Genomic DNA, 27681 nt, shown 5'->3' on the forward strand with positions numbered 1-27681 from the left:
CCAGCTTGTATCCCTAGGAATCCCTGTGGAGGGACACGCTGTTTTATATGGAATTTCCTGCCAATAATATAATAATAACCTTCTCAATCAATGTTATTGAGCATAGAGACCAATTTTTAAAATTGTCCTTTTTTTTTTTTAAACTCAACCAAGGCTAATTATCTAAGAATATTGAACCAGAACAAAATGAACTAAAAAAAAAAAAAAAAAAAATCCAACAAGTTATAGCTCTGTGGATGAAGCAGCTGGATTTTTGTGTGTATGGAGCCACAGTTGACAAGAGAAAGGACAAGTTGCAGAAGAAATGAAAAAGCTTTTAACAAATCCAACCTGGGAATACAAAGAGCCACCCACAGAATTTCCCACATCTATCTTCCCATTCTTAATTTGCTTCCTTGCTTTGAATTTGCTTTCCTACTCTATAATGGTTCCTAACATCTCCACCAACACCTACTTACTCTCCCAGGGTTGCCTTGGGGAGCCTCATCTTCTGACACTTTTAACACAAATCCATCCCTTGTGTCCATCCTTTGTTGTGGTGCCTGGATTAGCCTGCAGGATCTTGCAGCCTTCACAGAACCCACACCAGTGCTGGCAGCACCAGGCAGAGCTCTGCAGTTCAGCCTATAAGCCATGGAAATCCCCAAGGAACATGCTGGGTCATTTCTCCTCCCTAACAGGCTGGCAGCTTCTTGCATGGTATCCTTAATATCAGGGAGTTGGAATCCACCTGCTGAGAATTAAAGCAAATTAATCCTTCAGAGCCTTACCCAGAGACAATTGCCAATTCCCAGACTGACAGAGCCAAAAGCAAACTGCCTATATTCTGGGAAGTTTTGAAACCAGAAAATAAAAGCCTACACTCATGAACATAATTTTGAAACTTAAATGTAAAGTTTTAAATTAAACTGAGCTGTTCCATCTCTGTGATTAAAAAAGTACCAAGCCAAAACTTAGGCTTCCCTGCAAGGGTATGGTGCTGGCAATGAGAGGACTGCACCTACATAGCCTAATTGGTCACATCCCTAAAGGATGTGCAATGGTACCTAAAAAGCTGAGCAACCTTCCCTATTTAATCTGCACCCATATCCCACCTGCTCCATGAAGTCCCATCACTTTTACCAGGCATCATTTATACTGCAGTAGTGCCTGCAGACCTCCATCAAGAGATCCTTGTGTCAGAAAAATCTCATTATGCCAGAAGTCACAGGATACCACAGGAAACATAAAAAGAGGAGGAAAGCACTGCAAATTCCTCCTGTAGTGATAGCCCTTGAAGTTGAGAGCAGACTCTGCTACCATAATCACAGCCATTCTCAGTGGACGAGCTAGAATCTTGCTCTGTAACTACATGTGTAAGGTTGCTCCTGAACATAGAAATTCCCTCAAGGGTGATTAAGGTGAAATTGAGCTAAAAGCAGGTCTTCAGGTTAAGCAAAAGCTTCATATCTAGCTGCTGCCTAAGGGAGAGGAAGGAATTATAACCTATGGAGGTCATAAGTACCCATAAGACAGATAAAGTGAGCTTTAACTTATGCAAATGCACTTGTGCAATTGTTTCAGCTGGAGGCTGGTAAGCAAGGGAATTGCTTTCAAGGTGAAATCACCTTTTTCAATTAAAAAATAAACATATCACAGAGGATGCAGTTTTTAGCATTTATTTTTTTTTAAAGCCCAATTTCCATTTTTTCTACAAGCAGACTTTAACAATAATTCAAGAGGTACTGTAATGCTGACTACAGCTAAAAGAAAACCTTTTGGCACAAGACCATACCAAAGAGATAACAAAATATCCCGAATAAATAACCTGCTTTACACATGCTGAAAAAAAAAAAAAAAAAAGAGCAAGCAATAAAGCTACTACAATTTATACTCTGTACAACAGCTTACAGCACTCCTTACTAAACAGTACCCTTGTGTCATTTTATTAACATAAGCATGTTAATAAAAATAGAAATTGTTACAAAATGCTTAATACAAGCAAACCAGTGATGCAATATGAATCAACACAAGAAGGTCAACGGTTCCAAAGAAGCCAGAGACAGCAGTGAGTAAGCACACAACAGTGTACAAGATTATCATCTCAACCAAGAGGTTGAACCTAGTGGTTCTTCAGCCACGTCTGTGTCTAGTTCCCTGCTGGAAACCATGTCATGCTGACATCTTCTTGAGTTTATGGCTGTTAAAGGAATGAGAGAACACACGTAAATCATTTCCTCAGACATAGGTCAAATACAGGTTTTTCTCCCAATATATAGTGCTTCCTGAGAGAACAGGCCAGGTAGAAAAAGGGACATGTGGTATGACTGTCCTCAAGAAGATTCTAAGAAGAAGAAGCCACATCTGACAGAAGATGGAAAGACAAATGTGTTGAATGCCAAAGAAGTAAGAAACAGGCTTTCAGACATAGTCTGTTTTTATCAGCCTAGTAATATTTAAATTTGCAGATTCCTACCTTAGGAAAAGAAGATGCTTCTTCACCCAGCCTTCCTTGGGATTTACACAGGCTTTCAGTCCACTGCGGGTGTGGAATCTGGAAAAGAAAACATGATCAAGAGATGATTAACTCACTAGAAATCCCTGCTAGCAAATACTATGAAGATGTATTTGGTCAAAAACATGCAATGAAGATACCCTGTAACAATAAACAGTAAAATACAAATATATATACATAAATGCCAGTTAGATATGGGATGCTCCACAACACCTCAAATACTAAATGAATAAAGAGAAACACCCAATAGAATTAAAACGTAAAAACAAAAAAGTAAAACCTGCTTCAGTCTGAGGAACCATAATGTTGCATTCAGTTTAGTGGAACCGAGACAAAGAAATTCACTACATGCTAGAAATAATTTAAGACTAAGAAGAACAATTGCTGTCAAGTTCAGGTGATGGATCAAAATTTAGGATGTCTAAAACCTTGGGGGAAAAAATTTCCAATCTCTGTAAATAAAGAAAACTTTTGTTGCTTATGTGTCTTTAAGGGGTTTTGGCATTGGAACAGCCTGTGTTGGTTAGTGGCCCCCAGCTGGAGCTGAACCCCATCTTTCTTTGAATAGCTGATTCCTAAACAGTCTGATTCATTATTTAAACTGTGAGGCTGTCCTGTCAGTAGATCCTATCAATGTGAGGTTGTGGTTTTTTGCTTACAAACACTATCTACAATTTATTGCCTCAATTTAATGCTTTGAAAAAGCAAGAAAAATCACGCTTATAAAGTTCAAATCATTGTTTCTGCTCCAACAGACATCCTGAGGTTAAGACACGTTGGATAAACCAGAAGATCTCCTGAAAAGGAACTTACATGATGGCATGGATGTCACAGACTTCACTGGAGAGCTGTTCTGTGTAACCCAATAATGCCCACCTCGGCAGGCGCACTTTGGTGTAAGACAGGCAGCAGTCCTGGTTGGTTTGGGCTGGAATGAAGCAAAATGACAAAGTCAATAAAATCCATTTGGACCACGTCGCCACAGGGACTAGACTACTCGCTATTCACCCCCTTAATATCCAGCTCCCCATCAAAAAAATTAAAAAAAAAAGGAGAATTGGGCAGTGTATGTTGGAAGGGGGGTCCCTTCCAACCCCCCTCGTCCAGCAGCAGTCACACACACCCCGGGGGTGGGTTGGTTGATGCTGGTGTTGGTTGATGCTGTGTGCAGCAGCACCAAGACCCACTCACCATCCGAGCTGCCGCACAGGAGCAGTGCCAGGAGCCCCAGCAGGGAAACCAGGACCAAGCTCTTTCTGCCAAAGCCAGCCATTCCCACTCCAGATAGCAGCTCTGCTCCAGAAAGTGCTGCTGGGCTGCTGCCTGCTCTCCCTGTCAGCCCTGCTGCTCCTCCACCTGCTTATAAAGGGATGGTGGGAGCCCTGGGACTTCACAGGCGGGCGGGTTCTTGTCGTCAGCGGGTTTCCCCATGGCAAATTCCATCATGCCCAGTGCAGCCCCAGAACACCTTCCTGGTGCTACAACCTGAGATAAGAGCACGCCGGGGAATTTTTTTTTTTTAAGTAGGCTAGAATATTAAGCCAACAAGAAAAGGAAATAAAAGGCTGTGAGGTAATAGTTCTGTGGGTGAAGCGTGTATATTTTTAGGGGTAGGAGTGTGGGTTGTGAAATGAGGCAAATTAAATGTAGGTAACTCCTAGTTCCCCACAGAAACTTCGTAGCTGCTGTGCTCTAGATTAATAAACCCAAGCTGGAGGAGAGTGAGGTGGGCCTCACCTGGACAATCATTCCAATGTGGCATGGTCACAGGAGCTGTGTAACTATCTCCAATGATACTGGTTGGCCAGCACAGTGATGTCAGGCTTTCCAGATTACTGCTTTCTGAGCTCCAGACTGCAGTATTGGTAGGGCTGTGTGGGCAACATTGAGTATTCAAGGAAATGAGTTTCTTTTACCATATATTCACTGCCATTACTTTCTGCCAGTTTGTCACACATCAGAACTACTTCATGTGAAACAGAGTTAGCTTGAAAGCAACTTGAAATAGGACTGTATTTTCTACTGCATCAGTACTGTCCGGAATGCATTTATGCTGCTTGATAAGCAATAGCTGTATCTTGTTATTTCCCATGCCAAACTATTGTGACTCCTTAGCATTCAGTTAAAACACACACAATCTTAAAGCCACTTCGCATGGCTTGGCAGAAAGCCCTGCAGAGGGGCTCTGCCACCACTAAGTTCTCCATTTGAGCTGCTGTTACTTTCCAATGCCCCTCAGTGACCTGTGTAAAATGAATGTCATGGCTGTGGGCCACGTCCTGCTCAGCTGCTGTCTGCAGAAGCTGCTACCAGCTCCAAGTGGTCATTAGTTCACAGTTACCCTTCTGTTCTTCAAGGACTGACAGTAACACTCATGAAGGGTGAGTTCCTGTTATTTCTTCCAGTAGAGAAGGAAAAAAAATGTAATAAAATATGAACTCTGGAACAGATTGTTATTCAGAGAAATATTTTTCTCTATGGAACAGCCAGAACCTAGGGAAGCTTGTATGGCTGGGGTACTTCCAAAAGGCCTGGCAGTCTGTGTGGCATCACATATGTTTAAAGATGATGCATCCTTCACATCCAACAGGCCAAGTGACAGAGGAAGAGGCAATAAGGATGCCATGCCCTGATGTACACTGCTTCTTTTAACTGCTTTATGGGTCATAGTGAAGTGCATAAAATGCATAAAGATCAATGCTCTCAGCATGCAACTATTTCTGAACTGTTTTAAGGACTATCAGTGTTAGGCAGTGCTACAAAATAGCCAACTAGAAAGATAGCACCTGGAAGGACCAAAGTCTGGCTTGGTAGCTTTTTTCTCTCCATAAAGACAGGAGTAGTTAAACATTAATTAATTAATAGCAGGAATCATTGGGTTACAAGTAAGGCAGTTGTCTGTTTTCTTCATCAGCACAACATAGTCAGTTTGTCTGGGTTTTTTTGCTTCGTTTTTTTCAACTGGCTGTCCAGTAGCGAGCTGGGATTTTTTATTTATGTTAATTTTTAAACAGGACTTTGCACCATTCAAGCAACAGCCTTTCAGATATTAAAATCAGGCACTGGGTTACCAACCTGCATTCCTCCACTTCCACCCTCCAATTTCACTCTAGTGCTGATACCAGGAAAGTCTCCACCTACTTTAGAAAGATAACTTAGTAAGATTGTCAAGATAGTAACCATATCTTCTTATGCATGTATTAATATCAAGAGCACCAAAAGCAGTATGTAGCCTCCTGAAAAAAGGAGATCAGTTTGTCTCCTCTCTTGCTGCTATAACTTAGTCCCTAAATTCTCCTCTCCCTATCAGTTCTGAGGCTAGAGACATAAATAAGGGTGATAATAATGTTTAATGATTATTCAGCACATGTTTTTAAAAAAGGTAGTACCTTAAATGGCTAATAAAACTATAATTATTAGCAATATTACTTCACAATTCTATCACTTTAAGTAACATTGAGTTAAAATTGTTGCTTACTATACTGATTCAATGGTTACATTAATACATTGGTTATAAAGAATATTGAAAAATCTCTAGTAAGTGCTATTAAATTCCAATTTTGCTGCCTTGCCTCCTGCACCAAGTATTGGGGTACAAGTCCATAATTATTTACAAGTTAATCCATTCTGACTCCCCCTCCTGCACTGCTTTCCAGACACCAGGCCTCATGGAGAGTTTGAGGGGTTGTCCCCAGCATCCTGAGGAGCTTGGGCCCCCAGACCAGCTTCACTACTGCTTGAAGGCATCCACACTCCTTCTGCTCCAAGATCCTACTATTCCTTGCTCTCCTGCTTCATTTTATACCTTATTCTCCATTTTTTTCTTTGCTTGAACCCACCCTTTCACCATTGCTGCTTCTCCTCTCCTCTGCCTAGCTGCCCCCAAACAAACAGCTCACCCCCAATTCCTTTTCCTCACTGATCCCAAATCTGTTCCCTGTATCCAGCCTTGGTGTTTCTTATGCTACTTCCTAGGCAGTTACAGCTCAACACGTGATTACAGACACTGTCATCTAGATGGACAGAATCTTCTCACCTGATCTGATAATTACGTTTGGATGCCAGGCAGTGACATCTCCCAGGTAGTGCTCACCCCATCCTTCTGCCCTCAGGCAAGTTTCATCATCATCCTTCCCCTTTCCACCAGAGGCCATGGGCAGTGCTGGGCCTCCTGTCACCACAGCCACTCTTGCTGCTGGAACTCATTTTATCTCATAGTGTGTTTGATTTAGGAAATTAGGTTAAGATTTAGAACAAAACCCATCAGAAGGCCTTGAATTTCAGAAGCACTGTCTTTCCATATGTATTTAGTGTGCACAGAGTACTTTAGTTTTGTTTTTAAGTAGCTTAAAAAACAAAGTTTTCAGGAAAATGACTGGAGAAAGTTGACTTCTAGGTCCTGATATGACTCACCATATCTTAATAGTCTTGACAATTCCATAATGCAAACAGAAGACAAAAAAACCCCAGTAAAATCAGTAAGGTGCTTGTGTGTTGAAGGGAAATTATTATTTTCTGCAGACCAGGGGACAGTAACTGTATACCTTTTTTTTCATCCTGGTTTCCCTTAGCACCTGTGTGACTGAACGGGCCTGGAACACCAGTGAAAAAGATGGGTGGCCAACCTACAGCCTGGGGACCAGCACCTGGGAATTGTGGGTGGCCACTGCAGAGAAAATCCACTGGGCTGGGTGTCCCCAGACTGATGCAAACAGGAGCTTGCACAGGGGGGGTGGTGAGGATGAGGGAAGGGGCTGCCAGGTGGAGGAAGCCATTGCCTGCCTGCACTGGGCCTGCCAGGCCGTGGGTCTCCCAAAGGGGCACAGCTGAAGCACAAGAGGCAGAAGCCACAAGTTGTGAGAAGGGAAATTCTCATCAGACATAGTGAAAAAGCCTCTTCATAGGGAGGGGGATGAAACACTGGGACAGGCTGCCCAGGAGGGGTTGTGAAAGCCCAGCCCGATGACCCCTGGAGCTACTCGGGACGTGTGCCTACCCTGGGCTTGATCTTGGATTTGGGTTCCTTCCCAGGCCACACTCAAATCCACATTTTCCTCTGGGTTTGTCACACCTCATTCTCCTTTTCTTCTTTTAGTTTCCTAACTTATTTATTTGTCTCTTCCCAGCTTTCCTTTGCTGTAAGCTTCTCAGCTTCCCTGCCTCCTGTTCTCCCTCAGATCCCCTCACAAACCCTTCTTTCCCTCGTAGTTGCCGCATTACAGGAAGACAAAGCATAAAAGCACAGACAGACAAAGGTTTAAGCCTCTCCCAAGCCTCCCCTTCTGCTGTTCCAGGGGACAGAGAACAGGCCAACCCCCTCCTGGCTGTATTATAAAAGATGTGGCAAAGGAGTGCCAGTGCTATAGAGGCATTCAGAGCTGTGAAAGGAGAGGAAACTGAGCCTTTTCCAAGGTAATATTGGTAAGCAGATAGTTCCGAGCAGTTTGGGGATCCTAAAGAGGAGAGCTGAGGAGCTGGACCACTCTTGGACACCAGCTGCAAAGCTACAGCCTCCCTGTCCCTGTTTTACCCAGCTCCCAGGCTGGTGACCCCTAGTAACACCCTGACTGTTTTATCCCAAGGGCCTGTTCTGACTGAGGCACCTGCTGAAATGCTGGTGTGCTAAAAGGACTTAGCAGTTCTACCTTATGTACAACCCTGTACCCGTGGAAAAACGGGCATAATTTCTGAGGAATGGGCTTGTCCCATCACTCTCCCACGGTGGAAAAGCACAGAAGCAGATGGCCTGATTTCCAGGTACATATGGAGCTGTATGACTAAACCTGTACTTGTTTTCATTCAGAACCTTGCATATGAGAAGCTGTATGCACATGGGAAATTCAGAACTGCACATGGTTTGGAAAGCAGTCTAAAGACTTTCCCACTGTAACCCCACAATGGTGATCTATTTGACTATGCAGCTCTGCTATGAGATCCCAAAACAGTCACAAAGATACAAGGCTTAAAACACTCCATCAACTTGTGAATACAGAAGGTATTTTATAACATCAACTATTTGTTCAATAGACTACAGCTTCTAGTCACTTCTTTATGAGATTAGGTCTAATATTAAATGTAAAGGAATTAATTAAAACAAAAAAACAACATTGCTTACCTACCCTGATGTTAGACAGGGTAGGCAGACAGGTCTATAGCATCTTCACCTACTCCCCACAATACACTTCCTTACAATACAATTCACCAATTCCCTACAATAAGACAAGAAACATATTGACAGTTCTTAATTGGCAACAATTTAACAAAATTTCCATTTTTATTCATCCTCACCAAGAGTTATTTATTACGAATTCCTGCCCACTTGAACTGCTGAAAGCAAAGCATCCAAGCAATACAAATAATAAATCAGGAAGGACAGGACTGAACAGGGGAAATCCCCTTCTGTAATTTCCAGTGGTTTAGGACACGTTTGACAGAGCAAAAGGCAGGAGAAGGCTTGAGTTCAGAGGAGCGGGGCCAAGTGCAGGCATTTAATTATTGCATCAACCTTGTTGATGAAATAAATAATAAATTCCAAGCACCAAAGTTCCGCAGATAACTTGCTAAGTAACTCTGGAGCTTTAGAGGCTGTGATGCAATTCAGTGATTTCAGGCCAGTTCAATGTTAGTGTTAGTGTGAATGAAAAAAATCCTTATCTGAAGGACGGAAACAATTTTCACTCATTATCCATTGCACATCATAAGGAACAGATCTAGAAATAGCATTGGCTTGATGCAATTATTTACAAATAATATGCTTGCTGGGAGAAATGCACCTCTGATCTGACAGAATTGCAGGTTATGAGGAGACTGGTGCATCTGCAACAAACATCCCAGCATCCATCCTACCACTCTTGGTTCCTTGCTGCTACATACACAGAGAAGCTGAATATTTGGTGTTCTAAGGGCAGATTTCTCAGTTTCAAAATTTATCCTACTCTGCCTATAGCCCCCTTGTGGTAGCCCATCTCCTTTTCACAGCAACAGCCCCCAAAGTGAAAGGCAAAACCTGTAGCTAGAAAGACAGATGAAAAAATAGTCAAGAGGAAACAATTAAAGTAGGTTACATGCTTAAAGTTCTTATGTGCCTTTAGGCATAATAAATACAACCAAAGAAACATTTAGACTACTGTATTTCTGACCAGTAAAGAAGTTGAGAAGTGCCAATTTATCTGCCTAACAGCTACAAAGGTGGGGAAGAAGGGAAGGAATCACTTCAGATGATACCAATATACATCTCCTGCAAAGGACTGAGATCAGCAAGTGTCACTTGCAGACAAAAAACCTGTGACAGAAAGAAGTAATTTACTATGATTTTGAATTATTTACTATGGTCCAACATCCTGGAATCTTCACCCAAAAAAGCAACTTTTTAGCACTGAGACTAAGATGAAGCTTCTGATTTTCTGTGGCCTCCATCTCACCACTGCTGCTCTTGTCAGTCAGTGCTTCTTCACTGCTGTGGTGTGACTGTCTCCCAGACGTACAGATCCCAAAGAATATCTGGAAATGAACAGTCACTGGGGCCAAAACTGACAGCCTGAACATCAAGGTGCCTTCTAGTACTAACAAATGAGGGTTTTCACTTCAAATATGTTTAGTTCACAAAGAAGAGGAAAATATACTATTCCTTGGTAATTATGAAGGACCTCTATGTGACATGTGCCAGATTTTTATAACTAGCAGACAAGAGCAGAGGTGGTAAAAAAAACCTGGGACTTAAAAATTTCATTAGCAATAGAGTTTTACACGGGCTGAAACTATTCATTAATTCAATTGAGACACAGTGAATAGTTTTGTCAAAAAATTAGAGAATAATTTTAAAAACGTGAAGCTTCTGTTATCCTGTGTTCTACATTTGCTTCCTCAAGTTAACCTAAAACAAATAAATGAGACCTTAGGAAGAAAAGAGAAGAAAGAAGAACAAAGTGACATGAAGTGGTAAATTTTCAGCTCATCTAATGAAGGTCACACTTGACATAGAGAGCGTTTGATCACTCTGGACTACTTACTACAGCCCTAACAAAGCCAGCATTTTGTCACATAACTGAAAAATCAGCTTAAAAATACGCAGTGACACCTCTTTATTTTGGATTGCCAAACAAAAAACAAGCAGGTTTTGGTTTTAAGAATTACTTATTAACAATACTGAGCAGCTGTGTCACAACCATTGACACATCAGCCACGGGAACAGTCTCCTCAAAGCAAGTGCTGCAATCACCATTTCTTTCCAGAACAACGCAGTTACATTACAGGGACTTTCCTGTGAGGAGATTTAAATCAGTTGCCCAAACCAGCTGGCTCAGCCTTCCCTCTGTCCAAGAGTTCTGCTGTCTATCCAGGGAAACCACAACCCTTCCCAACTCTTAACAGGTTGTGTTGCAAGACACAACTAAGATACTGCCTTGCTTATCTTCCTCTATCCCTTAAAACTCCTTTTCTGGACCTTAGTCCTCACTTCTTGATGTGTGCAAGAGGCACCTGGCTTCAATCACACCTTGCTTGTCCTTAGTTTCAAAGTCTTTCTCACATTATTGCTCACCTGGACAACCTCAGCCAGCACATTGGGCAAACCCAGTCAGCCACACCAGTGCCCCATTGGAAAAGTCCTTGGCCAGGGCTTTAAGGAAGGTGCTGTTCCCAACCATGCAACCTGCTCACAGGCTTCAGGGCCTCCTGGAAATAACAAGGGCTTTATCCACAACAACAAGAGCCAGAAAAGCTGCTCAGACAGAAAATGTTTTATGCTAAGCAACCTGAACTTGACAGAAATCTGCTATTCCAACATAAACTGTATTTTTCAAGAACATTTTTACCTAGAGATACCCTTAGCCTTCCTCAGATCAGAAAACTATTCTGTTTTTCTTCATGCTAATACACAACCCCAGCCACACAGGGACCTGTGAACCAGGGACAGAGCTTCAGGATATAACACACCCAATGCTTTTGAAAGGACTAACAGAAAGATTTCTGTTGGAAAAAATCATGGAGCACCTGAAAAAAGGAAAAAACTATACTTCATGAGGGGGAAAAAACCTCAACATACTGTTGGGGGAAAAAGAAAAAAAACCAAAACAACACAGGCAAATAAAACAAAAAACAAGCAACCAAAAAAACCCAATCAAACCCCAAGAACAACCAACTCTAGAAACTCTCAAGTACACTACTAATGTTTGGCAACTCTTATCCAAACCCTTCTGAGTTGGCAGGAAATTAAGGTGTTGGAAGAATCTAGGACAGTCTGAGTACAATAATTCTTACTTTGAGACAAACACTGATGCATTCGTTTTAAGTCTCTCTCAAATATTATTAGAGATTTAGCTTTAGATGAAGCATCCAGCTAGTTATGTGCACTTGTCAAAATGTGACAAATGTTCTTCAGCAACACTTAACCCGGGCTGATGCAATCATTCCAACTCTCCCACAGTGACTGGAACGCGAGATGCACCTTGAGGGGAAAAAAAGAAAAAGGTAGAGCGGAGGTGCTGAGCTGAAACTTCCTACATGATCACACTGTGCAAATGCAAATCTGGATCTCTGAAATAAGCTGTCTGGCCGTGACGAGAGGGCAAAACCAAAACCATACATTGTGGGAGGTTTGTAGGGTGAATATGTAAGGGAACGCACCTCAGAAAATAATCTTTCAACATGGAAAGTCACTTAGAATTTCTTTCCGTTTTTTTTTCTCTCATCTCTCTTTGGCAATCCACAATAAGTCATCAGCAGTCACTAAAAGAATTAACCAATTTAAATGCTGTTTCTTTGACCTATATATCATTTCCTCTTGGTTAATTAGCTGGAGATGAAGAAAACACGCAAAGAAAGGCTAAAGCCCAAGCTAAGAGTAGGCATTGAAATAGATGGTACAGTATAATTATAAAAGCTACAGATAGGATGGCAAAGTCTCCAGGTTCAATCTTGAAGTAAAAACTTGGAGATATGTGATCTTTTGGGTGCAGGAATACTACACCTATGCATCCACGGCTGCAGTGCCCTCCAAATTCTAAAGGTGAAGCTTCATAGATCCCTTTATTCCCTTCCTCATCTCCTAAGATCATGATTTTGTCCTTTTTTTTTTTTTTTTTTTTGTTACAATGTTGAACAAAGATTACATTAAATTTAAAAGACGAGGGGTTTTTGTTCTACCAGACACGAAATCAGTGGGAGTTGGCAGAAGCTCCATGTCTTGAGACTTCTTACCTCATGGACCTTGGCTGGCTCACTGGTCATGGGGAGCTCTTTGCTGTCATGGGACTGATGTGTGGTTGGCACTGATGAGTAAACAGGCCACAGCTTTTAGAGCATTTGGTACTTTGTGAAAGTGATTGTATTATTCTTACATGCAACACCTATTAGGGAAGTATGAAGCAAAATGTTCCTTATTAACCACAGAAAATAGATGTGTTTATCTCAAACCACAGTGTCTGCAGAACTGAACAGCTCAAAGCCAACTGGTGAACCATACTGACAAACTTAGAGTGATTGTGAAAGGCAGTGACAACAACAACAAAAAAATCGAACACTTCTTTCTTGCAGGATCATTTACCCTCCATTTCATCCAGAAACATCAAACTGCTGTTCTTCCTTTAAACAGTGGTGGAAAAGCTGACAGACACTGTGTGGGGTAGAGGGAAACCAGAGCCCAGGACACTCATCTGCAACCAGCACTTGCTCAAAAACCAGCTGCAGACCTTCTGTGACCACCATGAAATTTTAAATAAAAGCCCCCAAAGAATCCCACTGACAAAGTAGTAATTCCTGTTGAGAAAATTCCATGTGATTAATTCCATGGTGAGAAAAACAAAAAGAACTACTTCAGGTATAGCCTGTTCATCTGTAAGCCCTTCTGCCCTGCTTTGACTTCCATTGAATGCAAAGGGAAAACATTCTCCAACTTGCAGTAAAATTTGGATAACGCTATTTTTTTGTTTCAGTTCTGTGTTTTAAAAGGTTTTTTTACTATGGGTGCAACTGCAACAGAAATAACTTTGGCTGCTAGGGCTAAAATACACCCCAGTGCCAAGAGGGAGACCATACATAAGATATCATTTGCCTGCCTAATGCTGGAAGTTTTATCATCTATTCAACTTACTTGCTGGATTTTGTTGTTGTTCAAAAGTGGATTTGAAAAATGAAAAAGGTTGAAAATGTTCACATTTAATTTTACCAGCATTCTCAGACATATAAATCAAAGAGGAAAATACTGCAAAGCTCACAAAGAGCTTTGAACAAGAAATTTTGTAGCAGAAGAGTATCAGCAGATAAGGGCACATGCTGGCCTGTGGCTCCTCTGAACCACACTGCTCTGCACCCCTCAGCTGGGAGCCCAGAGTGTGCTTTGTGCCAAGCAGAGGAAGAGAAGTGAAAAGGAAAAGTGCTCAGATGAAAAACACAACCCTCAGACAACCAGAAACACCTCTCTTGGGACACCTGGTAAAGTCTCTGTCAGGTTCCCTAACGCAAGAGGCATGAAGCAAACCAGAGAGCTGCAATGCAAAGGAGGATGCCACACATACATCCTTGTACAGCCTTGGCAGTGCTCCCAGAGAAGCATTTACACCCAGTGTAAATTGAATGCTGTCTCCTCAGCCTCTCACAACTCTGGAGGTGCTGACCTTTCACCTACATTTAATTCAACAATGAAACTGTAACCAAAGAATGAGAAAATCCAACCTGTCACTTCCCTTTCAGGAATCTGAAAATATTGAAAATTAGCTTTCCCTGGCCAACATCAGGAAATGAACTCCTTTCAACTCCTTTCATCAGGAAAGCACTCCTTTCAACCCAGCACTGCCCTAATGGCAGCAGTGGACAAAAGGGGACATGGAGCATGGTGCTACTGCCAAGGAGGTTCACCCAGTCCCTACAAGCTCATCATAAAACCTCTACATAGAATGATAGAATCATAGAATCGGCTGGGTTGGAAGGGACCTCAGAGATCTCCAAGTCCAACCCTTGATCCACTCCCCCCGTGGTTCCCAGCCCATGGCACTGAGTGCCACATCCAGGCTCTTTGGAAATATCTCCAAGGATGGAGAATCCACCCCTTCCCTGGGCAGCCCATTCCAATGCCTGATCACCCTCTCCAGAAAGAAATCCTTTCTAATTTCCAACCTAAACCTCCCCTGGCACAACTTGAGACCTCTTGTGCCCTCTTGTCTTGCTGAGAGTTGCCTGGGAAAAGAGACCAACCCCCCCTGGCTCCAACCTCCTTTCAGGGAGTTGTAGAGAGTGATGAGGTCTCCCCTGAGCCTCCTCTTCTCCAGGCTGAACACCCCCAGCTCCCTCAGCCTCACCTCACAGGACTTGTGCTGGATCCCTTCACAGCCTCCTTGCTCTTCTCTGGACCTGCTCCAGCACCTCAATCTCCTTCCTGAGCTGAGGGGCCCAGAACTGGACACAGGACTCAAGCTGTGGCCTCCCCAGGGCTGAGCACAGGGGCAGAATCCCTTCCCTGGACCTGCTGGCCACGCTGTTCCTGAGCCAGCCCAGGATGCCATTGGCCTTCTTGGCCACCTGGGCACACATACTCCATGCTATGTTGGTAGCTCACTATAACAAGAGCCTTACTTATGCAAATATCAGTGTGCCAACACTAAAACGTTGCTTTTAAGAAAAGAATTAACTGTCCCAGAGTGTTTATTAATGACACAGATCTGTTAAACCCCAGATCCTGCACTGCTACCAGCAGCCACTACCCTGCACAGTACAAGTGGCACTGCACACTCCAGTGACACAAATAATGAGAGTGACTGGATAAAAAGGAAGGGCAATAAGCTTAAGAAAATAGCACTTCAGTGAAAAATAAGTTTATGTCATTGCTTTTTAGTAAGGAAGTACTCATAAATCTACATTTAAATGAAGTACCTGAAACATTAGTTCGGTTGAATGTAATCTAATTTAGTCCTAGAGCAACATACTTAGTACTTTCTAGCTAAATATTCTACTATACTTTGCATAAGCAGTTAAGTGAGATGAAAAGCACTCGAGCTGAGCACAGGAAGATCTCCCCACCTTGGGACCTGCATGAAACCTGGCTGAGATGTGAGTTATAGAAACCCTCACCCACACACCACAGGGTTAAGGCTCAGACTGCCATGGCAACTCCTTCCCAAAATGGGCACGTAGTGCATGAGAAAAGATTACTACCTGCTCATCCATAAACCACACAGTGAACTCAGCCTGTGAATACTCCTGAGTCTGAGGAATCCAGCAAAGAGGCAGTTTAATCTTCATAACAGCCACTGAAACCTCTCACCAGCTGAGAAAAATCTCCAGTATTAGCCACAGTAAATTTCCTTTGCTATCACTCTTTCTTTAAGGGACCACAGTACACATTCCTCAAAAAGTATAAGACTTCAATATGATTGACAAATTGTCTTCTCCTGAGTTAGAGAGGTGTCAAGAAATAGATGTGATCTGGGAGCTTAAAGTCAGTGCCTAAGTCAGCAGCCATCTAGACAGTTTGAGGGAGAGGTACCACAGATGGTCAGGGGAGCCTCTCAGCCTTGGTGTCATCCTGTGAAGCACCAGAAATTGCACCACTACAGAGCCTAAGGAGCTCCAGAGGCAGGAGAAGGTAGTGAGGTGACAGAACTTTGCAGTCTTATTGTCTTACTGCCTTATCTTCCTGTTCCCATCATTTTCTTGCCTCCTTGATACATTAGAGACAGAACTGCAGTAACTCTTCAGGATACACTACTAATATAAAACTCACCTTTTCTCCAGATCTTATGGAGCCTCCCTTTTCCCACCTGAACAGAAATGGGATGCCAGCTATAAAAAGATCTCCTAGCCCACCATCCCAAAAAGCTTCTGCTCCTGACCAATCTACATTCAAACTCAGTGTAAAGACCACAGTCCCCTTCAATCCCAGCAGCTAAACTCTGCTGCAGGCAGCTCAAATACAGAGCTCAAATTAAGCAAAAACTTGCATAAGCCAATCATATTTTACTCTCTTTCATTGGGCATTCAGATGTGAATCAGTGAAAAAGGCTGGAATTTTTAGTACCAAAGAATGAGAACATACAGCTAATAGAGGATAAAATACATTCTGAAAGCAGAAAACACAAAGATCAATAGCTGAAAATTACTTGAATTCTTTCAATTATTACATTACAAGAAAAATACTTTTGTGGGTTTTCTTTTTTAGTGTTTGGTTTTTTTAGTGTTGAGAAACTTATGGAGTCTTATCTCAATTCCATACAAAGCCAGAGTAATGCCATCCATTTCAACAGAAATAATCTGCATTTCACCAAAAGCCCCTGAGAACAGAATCAAATGCAGGTATGCACAGCCTCTTCTCAGATGGGCTGTCACTTGTTATAGCTTTAGGTTCAATTAAATATGCAGTGAGGTAGAACCCAAACAGCCCTGGAATCAGTGCCAGAGGTGACTGATGGCTGGGAAAGTCCAGAAAAGAGCTACTTCATTAAAGAACACTGAATTTCAGAATGATTTTAACCCTTCCATGCAGTGATTGTCACATACATCACAAAAACTCCCACAAGCATACAGCAGTGTCCCAGGCAGGATTAGATAAATTCAGACACCAGGCTGACAAGTAAATGATAAAAGCAATAGGCAGGGATGGCCTCTCTGGCAGCATCAGTCCCATAACTTTGAGCACTGAGAAGCAGGAGTCAAAACTGCTGCAAATGTAGCCAAGACTGAAGGCAAAATACAGGTCTAGCTGAGCAACTGCTCTGACCCAGCAGGGAATTTCATACATTTTTCTTACTCATTTGCTCATTCATTAGATTTCCCTACTCTAAAGCTACTGTATCATTTTTCTGTACGTGAACTAAGAAGCTGCCTTCCCCTTAAAGTGCTGAATAATTCACTGTTTTTTATAAATTATGATTTTCCTATACTGTATTGGTCTCATTCTGAAGTATTTACTTTGTACTTCATTCTGAAACTGTTGTAGGACTGGGATGGGCATGGATGTAAATTCATAGTTACATACTTGTTGTGCAAATCCATACATTTCAGATGGCAGCCTCTGCTGTTGTGATCCCTGTGGAATCTTCTGAAGGTGACTATAGGACCATTTCCATCTTCAGCAGGATGGGGAGGACCTGCCTAAGAAAAAGTTTTGATAAGTTTCCTAACAAACAGTCAAAGGGAAGCAGAGCAGAGTGTTTTACTTCTTAAACCAGAAGAGTACGAAATCTTATTCAGTGGGGAGATATTTAAATTTTGTAACACTGATATTTGTTGTCATATAGCTACTGCTCCATCTTTAATACAGGCCAGTTCCAGGCACATCCCAAGCCTGTACCCCACATTTTTGAGAGCAAGATTAGTTCTGTTGCTTTTGTGCCAGTCAGTGACCCAAGCATGTAATTTGGGTCTAAAACTAATGGCTTTGGGCAAGGTCAGGCCAGGGTTCCTTTAAGGGTGCAGAAAGTGGATGCTGAAAGAAAGCCAGCTGGAAATGTTTTCAAAGGAGGTGTCACCAGAGCAAGCTGAAATACCAGAAGAACAGGAAAGAGAAAAAAATAAATTAGTCCAGCTGCTGCCCTACACACAGGGCAACAGACCAGCCAGAAGACAGACAGGAGAAATTAGAAGTGGACCTTTTTCTTGGAATTAAAAAAGGAACAACTCCAGTGGACAAGGTAAGATTATATATAAACTTTTACAAATCAGAAATCTTCCAGTGACAAAGGAAAGAGGGAAGAAAGAAAGGGAGCTGTGGGACCAGGTCAGGCTGTGTGGGAGAAGAGCTGGTAGCTTTGGCTATAATCAAGAACTGATGGGGGGAAAAAAAGAAACAGAGGAGATTTTACTTGAGTATGGCACCAAGGCATCCCACCCTATCTCCACGTGTTAAAAAAAACCCTAGAGTTACAAAAAACAAATTGACCACAAGGGGTGACTGAACGGGACAAGTTGGATCCCTCCCCCTTAAGTACCAGGGCACAGATGTCATTGTCAAAGGTTTGTGGTTATGACTGCAGAACAGAGCAATTGTACCAGCACCAGAGGTGCTGGGGGTGCAGCAGAGCCCTTTCCTGATAGCTCGGAGAGAGGGTGCAGGGTGGGTGCACAGCCTACTGCAGGCAGAGCAGCACCCATGGGCAGAGCCCTCAGCCCCCTGAGAGGCTTTTTCCTGCACAGCTGCTCACATCAGATGGGAAACTTCTCTGACTTATCTGCTAGCACGCCAAAGGTGCCAAACAGAAACCCCCAAACAGCACATGTGCTGGGGCTGAATCATAGAATGATAGAATCATAGAATTGGCTGGGTTGGAAGGGACCTCAGAGATCATCAAATCCAACCCTTGATCCACTCCCCCCGTGGTTCCCAGCCCATGGCACTGAGTGCCACATCCAGGCTCTTCTTAAATATCTCCAGGGATGGAGAATCCACCACTTCCCTGGGCAGCCCATTCCAATGCCTGATCACCCTCTCCAGAAAGAAATTCTTTCTAATGTCCAACCTAAACCTCCCCTGGCACAACTTGAGACCTCTTGTGCCCTCTTGTCTTGCTGAGAGTTGCCTGAGAAAGGAGACCAACCCCCCCCTGGCTCCAACCTCCTTTCAGGGAGTTGTAGAGAGTGATGAGGTCTCCCCTGAGCCTCCTCTTCTCCAGCCTCAACACCCCCAGCTCCCTCAGCCTCTCCTCATAGGATCTGTGCTCGAGTCCCTTCACCAGCCCAGTTGCCTCCTTTGGACCTGCTCCAGGACCTCAATCTCCTTCCTGAGCTGAGGGGCCCAGAACTGGATACAGTAGGGATGCAGTGACCAGTGCACACCTGAAGTTTTCTGTATACAGCTCAAAACAGAAATTACTGTAAATGACAGCACAGCCCTGCCACGGGTGGGCAGCACCCTGTAAGCACAGCACTTTGCCTCACTCACTTCCTAGGGTACAGGACATTTTAAAAGGATGGAGAAATTCTGCCTTGGTGTCACACAACCTGCCAGGAGAGACACCAGACGTGGTGAGGCTCAAAACAGACTGTGGCAGAGAATCCAGGCTGGCAAGTGAAAAATATAATTTGGCTAAGTCACAGAGCTAACTTGTGCAAATATTCTTCACTACACTGCCAGAGATGCTCTTCATTCCTCCTCTTCTTGCTGCCTTTCCTCAGAGCCTCTGGGTACCACGTGAAGCATTCATATGGAATTAGGGTGATGTAACACTTCAGTGATTATCATGTGAAAGCAGAGGATGTTTTGGTGACTAAGTGAGTATGATCCTGGGCAGGGCCAAAACTGATCCTGCCAAAGCCATGTTGGCAACAGGAGCTATTACAGCAACTGAGGAGAGAGGAGAGGCAGACAAGCTTCTTTCCTTGAGCACTCTGAATAGCTCACAGTGCTCCCATACACATTTTTACTTTTCTGGGGTCATCTTGCCCTCTAGTGGCTGTCATTCCCTAGCTGACACAGCCAAATTAATTTCTGCTATAAATCCTGTAGCATCAGTGTTTTCATCCATTATGCATAAAATGGAATAATTCAAAACCCCGCTTATCTGGACCCATTTCTTAGAGCATCAGACCATTGGTAAAATGTACTCTCATGGTGTGAAATTAGAAAATAAGATGCATAACACTTGCTAGCTGACAAAATATGTATTACACTCTATGAGAGAATCCTCTGCCCATCCAGTCTGAAGAGATTTAGTCAACAGGTACCTGAACACTTATGGCTGCTTTGGAAGAGATCTTCATCTTTTACAAACAAAACAAAAAAACCCAAACCAACTTTGAGGAAAAGTACTGCCTGTGGAATATTTCATTTTTAGGATTAAAAATTTTGCCTAAAAAAAAAGTTGTCAGGAAGTAAACAGGTAGAAGTCAAAAGCAAAGTGACAGAAATCTCAGGTGGTAACAAGCATACTCCAGGGTTTTCCAAGAGATATACATTGCCTATAATAGCATGGAGTATAACTTACTGTCTATGTGTTCCCTTTGTGTGTCTGCCCCCCCCCATTCCCCCTATCCCCCATAGTCATTTTGGCTTCTTTGGGCTCTCCCCAGCAGAGTTGTAAAGTTTCATTTACTACGTAAGTCTCACCTGAGACAAGAGCAAAAATCTCCGCTTTTTTTTATTTTAACAGGAATTACTGCCTTCAATGACCACAAATCCCATTTACAAATTGAAAATAGAATTATGATATCCAAGCTGGATTCCTGATACAGTAAGTTCCAGCTGAGGATCTGGTTTGAGATCCTTTCTGTATTTATTAGTGACACATCTGTAGGCCCCAGAGTTCCCAGTTCTCCCTAACAGGAGAGCCATGCAGATGTCAAAGGTAAAGGAGGAAAACCAGCAATTGTTTACTGGTTGCTTGTCATTCAACAAGGTGCTTGGCTGTGATGGGTCATGCTGTCAAGTGAAATCTCAGTGCTCACCTTTCTCCAGTGACTTTTCATCTAGAGAGGCTTTTCCTGTGGTTGACTTGGTCAGTGCAGACAGCATGACAGTGTAATTTGTCTCCCAGCTAAGGATCTTTCAAGTCATTCTTTATACACTATGTACAAAGACAAAAAAATGCAGAAAAACATAAGGAAAAGCTGTTCAGTTTAAAGAAAAGCAGCACTCCTTAGCATTAGAAAATACAAGATAAAAATAATTAGAAATCACAGCAGTATCAGCCTTCTAACAAACTTCCTCCCTCAGCTTTTCTGCAGGGGATATGGACTGCTGGAAGCAAGAGAAAAGAAATACCTGGACTTTTCCCACCCTGATCCTCTGCCTCTATGGATTTTTCTACATGATGAAACCATCAGAACCTTTCCTAACCCCCTATCTAACAGGGCCAGATAAAAACCTGACAATTGATGAGGTATGGTTTTATTCTGCTCCTCTTTTCTTTTTTCTAACATAAAGCATTAAAATAAAAATGTAAAACGTCTACATTTTTCAACAAAAATAATAAACAACAAAACCCCACACCGTAACCACATTTGATAGGTTATGATTTGCAGCAGACAGCACAAAGATCCATTTAATAGGCTTAAGATCCATTTGTCTGCTCAAGTCACGTGCTGCTTCAGCGTGGGTATATACTTTATGAATTCCTACAGAGCAAAAGCTTTCCCCTACAATGACATTTTAAATAAATGAACTTATTTTCCCTAAGAATAAAACTACAGAGGTTTCCTCTTCTCTTCCAGGTCACAAACCAGATTTTCCCAGTCTGGACATACTCCTACCTCGCGCTCCTCTTCCCCGTCTTCCTGGTCACCGACTACGTGCGCTACAAGCCCGTCCTCCTCCTCCAGGGCATCAGCTTCATCGTCACCTGGCTCCTGCTCCTCTTTGCACGTGGAGTGCTGGCCATGCAGGCCGTGGAATTCTTCTACGGGATGACAACAGCCACCGAGGTCGCCTATTACGCCTACATCTACAGCGTCGTCAGCACCGAGCGCTACCAGCGGGTGACGAGCTACTGCAGGAGCGTCACTCTGCTGGCAGCCACCCTTGCCGCCCTCCTGGGCCAGCTCCTGGTTTCCCTGGCAGGTCTATCCTACTTTCACCTCAACGCCATCACTTTGGCTTCCGTCTCCCTGGCCTTCCTCTGCTCTTTTTTCCTCCCCATGCCCCGCAGGTCTATGTTCTTCCACAGGAAGGACGGCCCAGAGGCTCTCCCGGCGCCACAGAAAGGCCTCGATTCCCTCAGGCCAGAGGACGGGGGCTCCGGATCTGCCAGGCAGGGACCCGCACCCGAGCAGCAGGCAGAGGGTGCCCAGGCCCAGAGCAGTGTGCTCAGGGTGCTGGTGCAGCTGAGCAAGGACCTCAGGGATTGCTACAGCTCCAGGAAACTTCTCTACTGGTCCCTGTGGTGGGCTCTGGCTACGGCGGGCTTTAACCAGGTTGTGAATTACATCCAAGTGCTCTGGGACTTCAGAGCCCCCTCTCACAGCTCAGCAGTGTACAATGGAGCTGTTGAAGCAATAGCAACTTTTCTGAGTAAGTCAGTGTCTAAGCATCAATCATAAAGGCAGCTTATAAAGTTTTACTTCATAACAGTTTTAAAATGCCATTCTAATTCAGGTGCTCCAGGAAGGCAGCACATGCATTGGACTTGCAAAATGTAGTTACTTGCTGTACAGAACAGTTTGACTGGAAGCTATGGCATCTTTCTTTATGACTGGGACACCCAGCTGCCTCCCAGTATGCAGAGAGAGAGTTACAAGGCCCACAGACCCTTCATCCAACAGCTAAATCTGCTAAGAGGCCACTGCGTTTCTTTTAATGAGGTTGCTGGGGCTTTTTTCCCCTCAAACAAGTAATCACACAGTTCCATACAAATGGCATCAGCTTACACAGACGAGTGAAGTTTCCCAAAAAATATTATACACTAAACAAAAAAAAACAAACCTCAAAAAAACTCCCCAACTTAATCCTCTCATGAATATCTTGCTTTAATGAAATACTCTTGCACAGCAGAAGATGAAAGGAGAATTTTGGCCATGCCAAAGTAGAGATCTGCAAAAAAAGACCTTACAGAATTAATTAGGCTAATGATAACTATTATTCTTTTGCACCGGAAGCAGATGTCCACACCACATAACCCAAATAATGTTATCAAAATGTAACATCAGAAGTTACCGCCCTGGCCTGGCAGTGTTTCACAAATTCATATTGTTCTACTGTAAAGAACTTGCACAAGACACAGGGGTGTGATCCACCAGAAAAAATAAACATATCTACATCATACCTGGCCACTCTGCTTACCCTCATAGTCAGTAAGGAGAAACAGATATTTCTAAGATCAAAATCTTATATTTGCCTCTCATCTTGAGGTAGGCAACTAAGTAGACCAACTGAAACATGAATTAGAAGTACTTAAGTCTGGTAATGCATACTCCCTTATTAATTCCTTTTCCCTATGAAATTGCCTATTTACCAGCTTAGAAATGTCTACAGAACTTTTAAAATATCACAAGACCCCTAGGAAGGATAACTTACATTTGAAATAGATGTGTCTGTTTCTGCTCCACCACACCAGAAGCAAACAGTGCCTATCCTTTTTCCCATTTATCTGAATTTATTCACTTGACACCTTATAAAACTGCCCCCCCCCCCCCCTCCCATTTTGTATGAGCTGAATAGAACAAGACTGTTAATCTAGAAGGCAACTGCTTGCTAGTTTATCTATAAATTAAATTAGTAGTAGCAGGAAGAATTGTTCTTCTTGAGCTCCAAGCCATGTCCCTAAGCCTCTCCCTAGAGATACAAGCCAGGTGCAGACAGCTAAATAATGAATCCTTCTACACTTTATCCTGTGAAGTGAAAAAAAAAAAAAATGCTAAGAAAGGAATGGATTTAAGCAGTTGTCTAAAAATGACCAGTCATCTGCCTGACTTCAGAAGTGATTAGAAATGCTCTCAGAACACTTCAGAACTACTCAAGCTTCATGCTTCAGCATTGCCTATCAGCCTGTGAGAGTGGCAAGACTTGGTGATAACCAAAAATATGTAAATCTATATCTGTAGCTTTGGTTTGTTTTTTTTTTTTCTCCTTTTCTAGGCTCAGTAACATCTTTTGTAGTACAATATATGAAAATTAACTGGGACCTTTTTGGAGAAATGGCTTTAGGGATTTTCTCAGCAATAGATGCTGGCTCTCTGTTTCTCATGCACTTCACTACCAATACCTGGGCATGTTACGCCAGCTACCTCATTTTCAAAGCATGCTATATGCTCCTCATAACAATAGCAACGTGAGTATAAACCCTTATGCTGCTACTATTATCCATGAATTGTTTCTCTTCATCAACTAAACTGAGAGGAACAACCCCCACCCTAGTGTGAAGCAACTGACCTGGCAGTCTCACCTTAGGTTCCAGATTGCAGTCAACCTGAGCATGGAGCGCTACGCGTTGATGTTTGGCTTCAACAACTTTGTTGCACTGGTGATTCAGACCATCCTTACAGTTGTTGTTGTGGATTCAAAAGGACTAGGACTGGACATAGTGACTCAGGTAAGTCCTGTTAACTTACTTCCCCCTTACTGCTCAGCCAATTCATCTTAGAAAGTTGTCAAGAAAGAAATCGCGATGCCAAAGGACAATCTAATTACCTCTTTCTGCTAGAAAAATCTGGGCACCTTGCTCTTCCCTCATGTTAGCCATCATTCCTCCTTTTTGTCTTTTTTAGTGCTGCATTTAGGATTGCAGGTTCTAGTCTTTGACTTTTTAAAGGCAGATACACCAGAACATAAATAATCAGGTCCTGATATCTTACCAGTTCTTGCTGGTTAAGGGGACACCGAGTAACATCCTTTCTGCCCAAAATTCAGACTGATTCACAGATGCAGGATCAACACAGCCACATTTTGTTAGGGGAGTTCTAGACCATGAGATACAGCCTGCTCAAGTAACAAGGAACAGCTCAAGTGACCTGACTTCTAATTCCAGTTCAGAAGCATACCTAGTTTGTATCTCAACATGAAGAGTAGTTTTCCACCCATAATTTGGGCACTTAATTTAGGGTAGGATCTCACAACAGCACCCCTAACTTCAGTCATCCCCATTCTAACTCATGTTGGAGTCAATTGAAATGTGCTGGTTTCTCCATTTTCTCATGGATCTCAGATGGGGCAGCTTCCTACTCCCACAGATTTCAAGATGACAAAAGCTTTTTAAATACTCTGCACAGAGAAAACAGAAGTTACTTGAAAAGATTAATGATTGAATTAAACTCTAAAAATTAAACCTTTAAGGACAGGAATATATAGGACTTCATTAATAGGCTTGGCACTGTTTTTGGAGATACAGAAACAAAGTCATAGTTTATTTATGGAGCCAGTGTGGTGGCAGAAATGAGATGTGCAAGTAAGAGCAAAAAATGACTAACTCAGACTCTTCACTTACACTTACACTCAGACTCTTCATGACTAGGTGGGTAATGAAGCTACTTCTACATTTGTACCGATAGAAAGTAAACAAAAATCCTGTGCTTATCCCTTCCCCTCTCTGATATTTATAGAGAGGCATAATGATTGGAAGCAAGGGGTGCTTCTCCATTCCTGAAAGATGTGCTGTTTGCTGGAAAAGCTAAAATTTTGCTTAATTATGAAATAAAAACTTGAACAAAGAGAAACCATGTCAGAACACAGGTAAATAATATAACAGAGTGCCTGTCATCCCCAGCAGAAACAATATTTCCCTAATGTGTTTTTCACTAAATCTCCTGCTTTTTTCTCATCCTCTCCCAGTTTTTAGTTTATGGCAGCTACTTTGCAGTCATAGCTGGGATTTTCTTGATCAGAAGCATTTGCATGCTTGTCTCAAGCAAATGCCCAAGGGAAATAGCAAGATCCTGCAAAGAGCACCTGAACCACGCTGAAGATGAATCCAAAGAGCAGGCTGTAACTGGGCACCCGACATGGCTGCAGGAGTCAGGATGAGAGGTTTCTGTGGCCAGGTCCTTGTGGGAGAAGAGCTCCTTCTGCAACATGTAGGGAAGAGCAGAGCAAGGTGAAGGTGAAGAAGGTGAAGGTGAAGAAGGTGAAGGTGAACAGAGCCTCCCCAAGCTGTGCTGAATCATCACAGCGCTTCCTCACAACACACGCCAGCTAAGAGATCATAATGGCACTGTGCCAAGAAAAGATAAGTTACTTTAGATTCTTATTTACTTGCCTATAAACAGCTTCACAGCAACAGCCTGAGTACAAGAACAGAGCAAGCACCTTGGTATCCACTGTGGCTCAGCCCCACCTTGCTTGCTCTCTCTCCTGCACAGGGTGCTGCCAGCTGCTCCATGCAGCTCTGCTGATGCACAGCAGTTCAAGGCTCTGCTGCCCCCTTTGCAAAGCTTTGTTCTGTAACAAGGAACAAGGGATGTGTTTGCTCCATGACATTCTCCCCTACCCAACCTCCTCTCTCATTTAAAGATACCTCCTTTCTCATTTAAAAGCCCATGCCCGAAGTGGGCCTTTTGCACAGGATGGTGCAGAAAAGCAGGGGCTGCTGCACAACCTATCTGAGAAGATTCATTAAAACACTGCAAAACCACAATTGTTGCTAAGCCCAAATTTGAAAGGTGCAACCTAAACACTGTATGAAGCCTACAGAAAGCTCAGTCCAGAAAGGAAAAATTTCAGATTCAAAACCAAATGCAGAAGCTCCACTCCTTTCCCAGTGCTTCCAAGAAAATTAAATGCAGGGCTGAGTGTTTTCCTCTTTCCACATGAAAAGATATCAAAGGGGCTGAGTAGCAAGGACCAAGACAAGAGAAGTATGGTGTTGAGAAATTTGGCTAATTCTGCACAGGAAAATTCTAGATTAGTACAAATATCCAAGAAGATTTAGAGCTAAAACAAAAAGCTAGCATCATGTGTGCTTCCAAGTGCCAAATGAGGAGGTCTGCTGATCTTGGCCAAGGATTTGGCAGGGTCAGCATTTCAGAATTTATCAAGAAGCTTCAAGTCGTACGGCTCATTTACTCCAGCACAAAGGACAGTTAGTTCTGAAGAAAAAGAAGAGGCTATAAATGAGTTTTCATAGTCAATGTTTAATTTAAATCATATCTCTATGTTAAATTTATTTCTACACTGCTGTTTGCTTCTAGCTTTAAATACCTACTTCTAACTAATAAAAAAAGCATTTACAGAGTAGTATTTCTCTTGTAGAGGCACAAAGTCTCATTTGCAGAGTCATCTGTAAAGCTGATGTCATCAGCTTTTCATACCATTGTCATATCCTGCAACAAGACAAACTGCTCAGAGCAGACAGGAGAGATCCAATTTGCTTCAAGTCACAAGAAGAATTGCTGGGATTTGATGAAATGAACCCACAGCTCATATTCTAGTCTTTTTGTTTACTATTGTACACTGTGTAGACTTTCTCTGTTGTAATTCAGCAGCATGACCACTGCAGTTGTAAAAGCAGGAGACATACTTTGCATTCTCTGAAGCAGTAAGTATCATTTATTACTGCAGAAGGGAAATCAGGATATTCCTGCCTGAAGAAAGTGGAACAAAGTCCAGGAGAGCAAGGTCTACACTGTATTACTTTTCCTCAGGAGCAAGGAGTCTTGTGTCCAGGCATTTAGTTAGTGAACTAAATGCAAGTGGACTGGAAGTTAGTTAGAATAAGAAAAAGCTCCATGGTCTTTAAGCATTTGGTACAGAAAGCTAACAGTTATTTCTCTCTACAAATCATCTGCCAGAAGGGAAGAAATCAGCAACATTAAGCTTTCTGCTATTAAGACAATAATGG

General features: G+C 42.7%; 2 protein-coding genes across 8 annotated transcripts; one reads left to right on the forward strand and one right to left on the reverse strand.

The window, feature by feature from the left end:
• Positions 1 to 1642: 1642 nt before the first annotated feature.
• CCL20 (C-C motif chemokine ligand 20) lies at positions 1643 to 25878 on the reverse strand. 7 transcript variants are annotated; one of them, XM_071751742.1, is made up of 7 exons: positions 20864 to 20941; positions 11753 to 11939; positions 11034 to 11167; positions 4232 to 4365; positions 3308 to 3422; positions 2456 to 2533; positions 1643 to 2179 (listed from the first exon to the last, which is right to left on the reverse strand). In XM_071751742.1, the coding sequence occupies exons 3-7, from the start codon at positions 11054 to 11056 to the stop codon at positions 2152 to 2154; spliced, it is 378 nt and encodes a 125-aa protein (XP_071607843.1). In that variant the 5' UTR covers positions 11057 to 11167; positions 11753 to 11939; positions 20864 to 20941; the 3' UTR covers positions 1643 to 2151. The 7 variants fall into 7 exon arrangements, with proteins under 7 accessions (XP_071607843.1, XP_071607846.1, XP_071607845.1 ...); XM_071751745.1 differs by lacking the exon at positions 11753 to 11939 and having other exon boundaries at positions 20864 to 20946; XM_071751744.1 differs by lacking the exon at positions 20864 to 20941 and having other exon boundaries at positions 11753 to 12997.
• Positions 17771 to 25868, forward strand: LOC139799619 (thiamine transporter 2-like). Its single transcript, XM_071751740.1, has 6 exons — positions 17771 to 18114; positions 21143 to 21297; positions 21629 to 22424; positions 23988 to 24180; positions 24300 to 24441; positions 25677 to 25868. The coding sequence occupies exons 2-6, from the start codon at positions 21148 to 21150 to the stop codon at positions 25866 to 25868; spliced, it is 1473 nt and encodes a 490-aa protein (XP_071607841.1). The 5' UTR covers positions 17771 to 18114; positions 21143 to 21147.
• Positions 25879 to 27681: the final 1803 nt, after the last annotated feature.

Source organism: Heliangelus exortis, chromosome 9 (assembly GCF_036169615.1).
Source record: "Heliangelus exortis chromosome 9, bHelExo1.hap1, whole genome shotgun sequence".
NCBI classification, from domain to species: Eukaryota; Metazoa; Chordata; class Aves; order Apodiformes; family Trochilidae; genus Heliangelus; species Heliangelus exortis.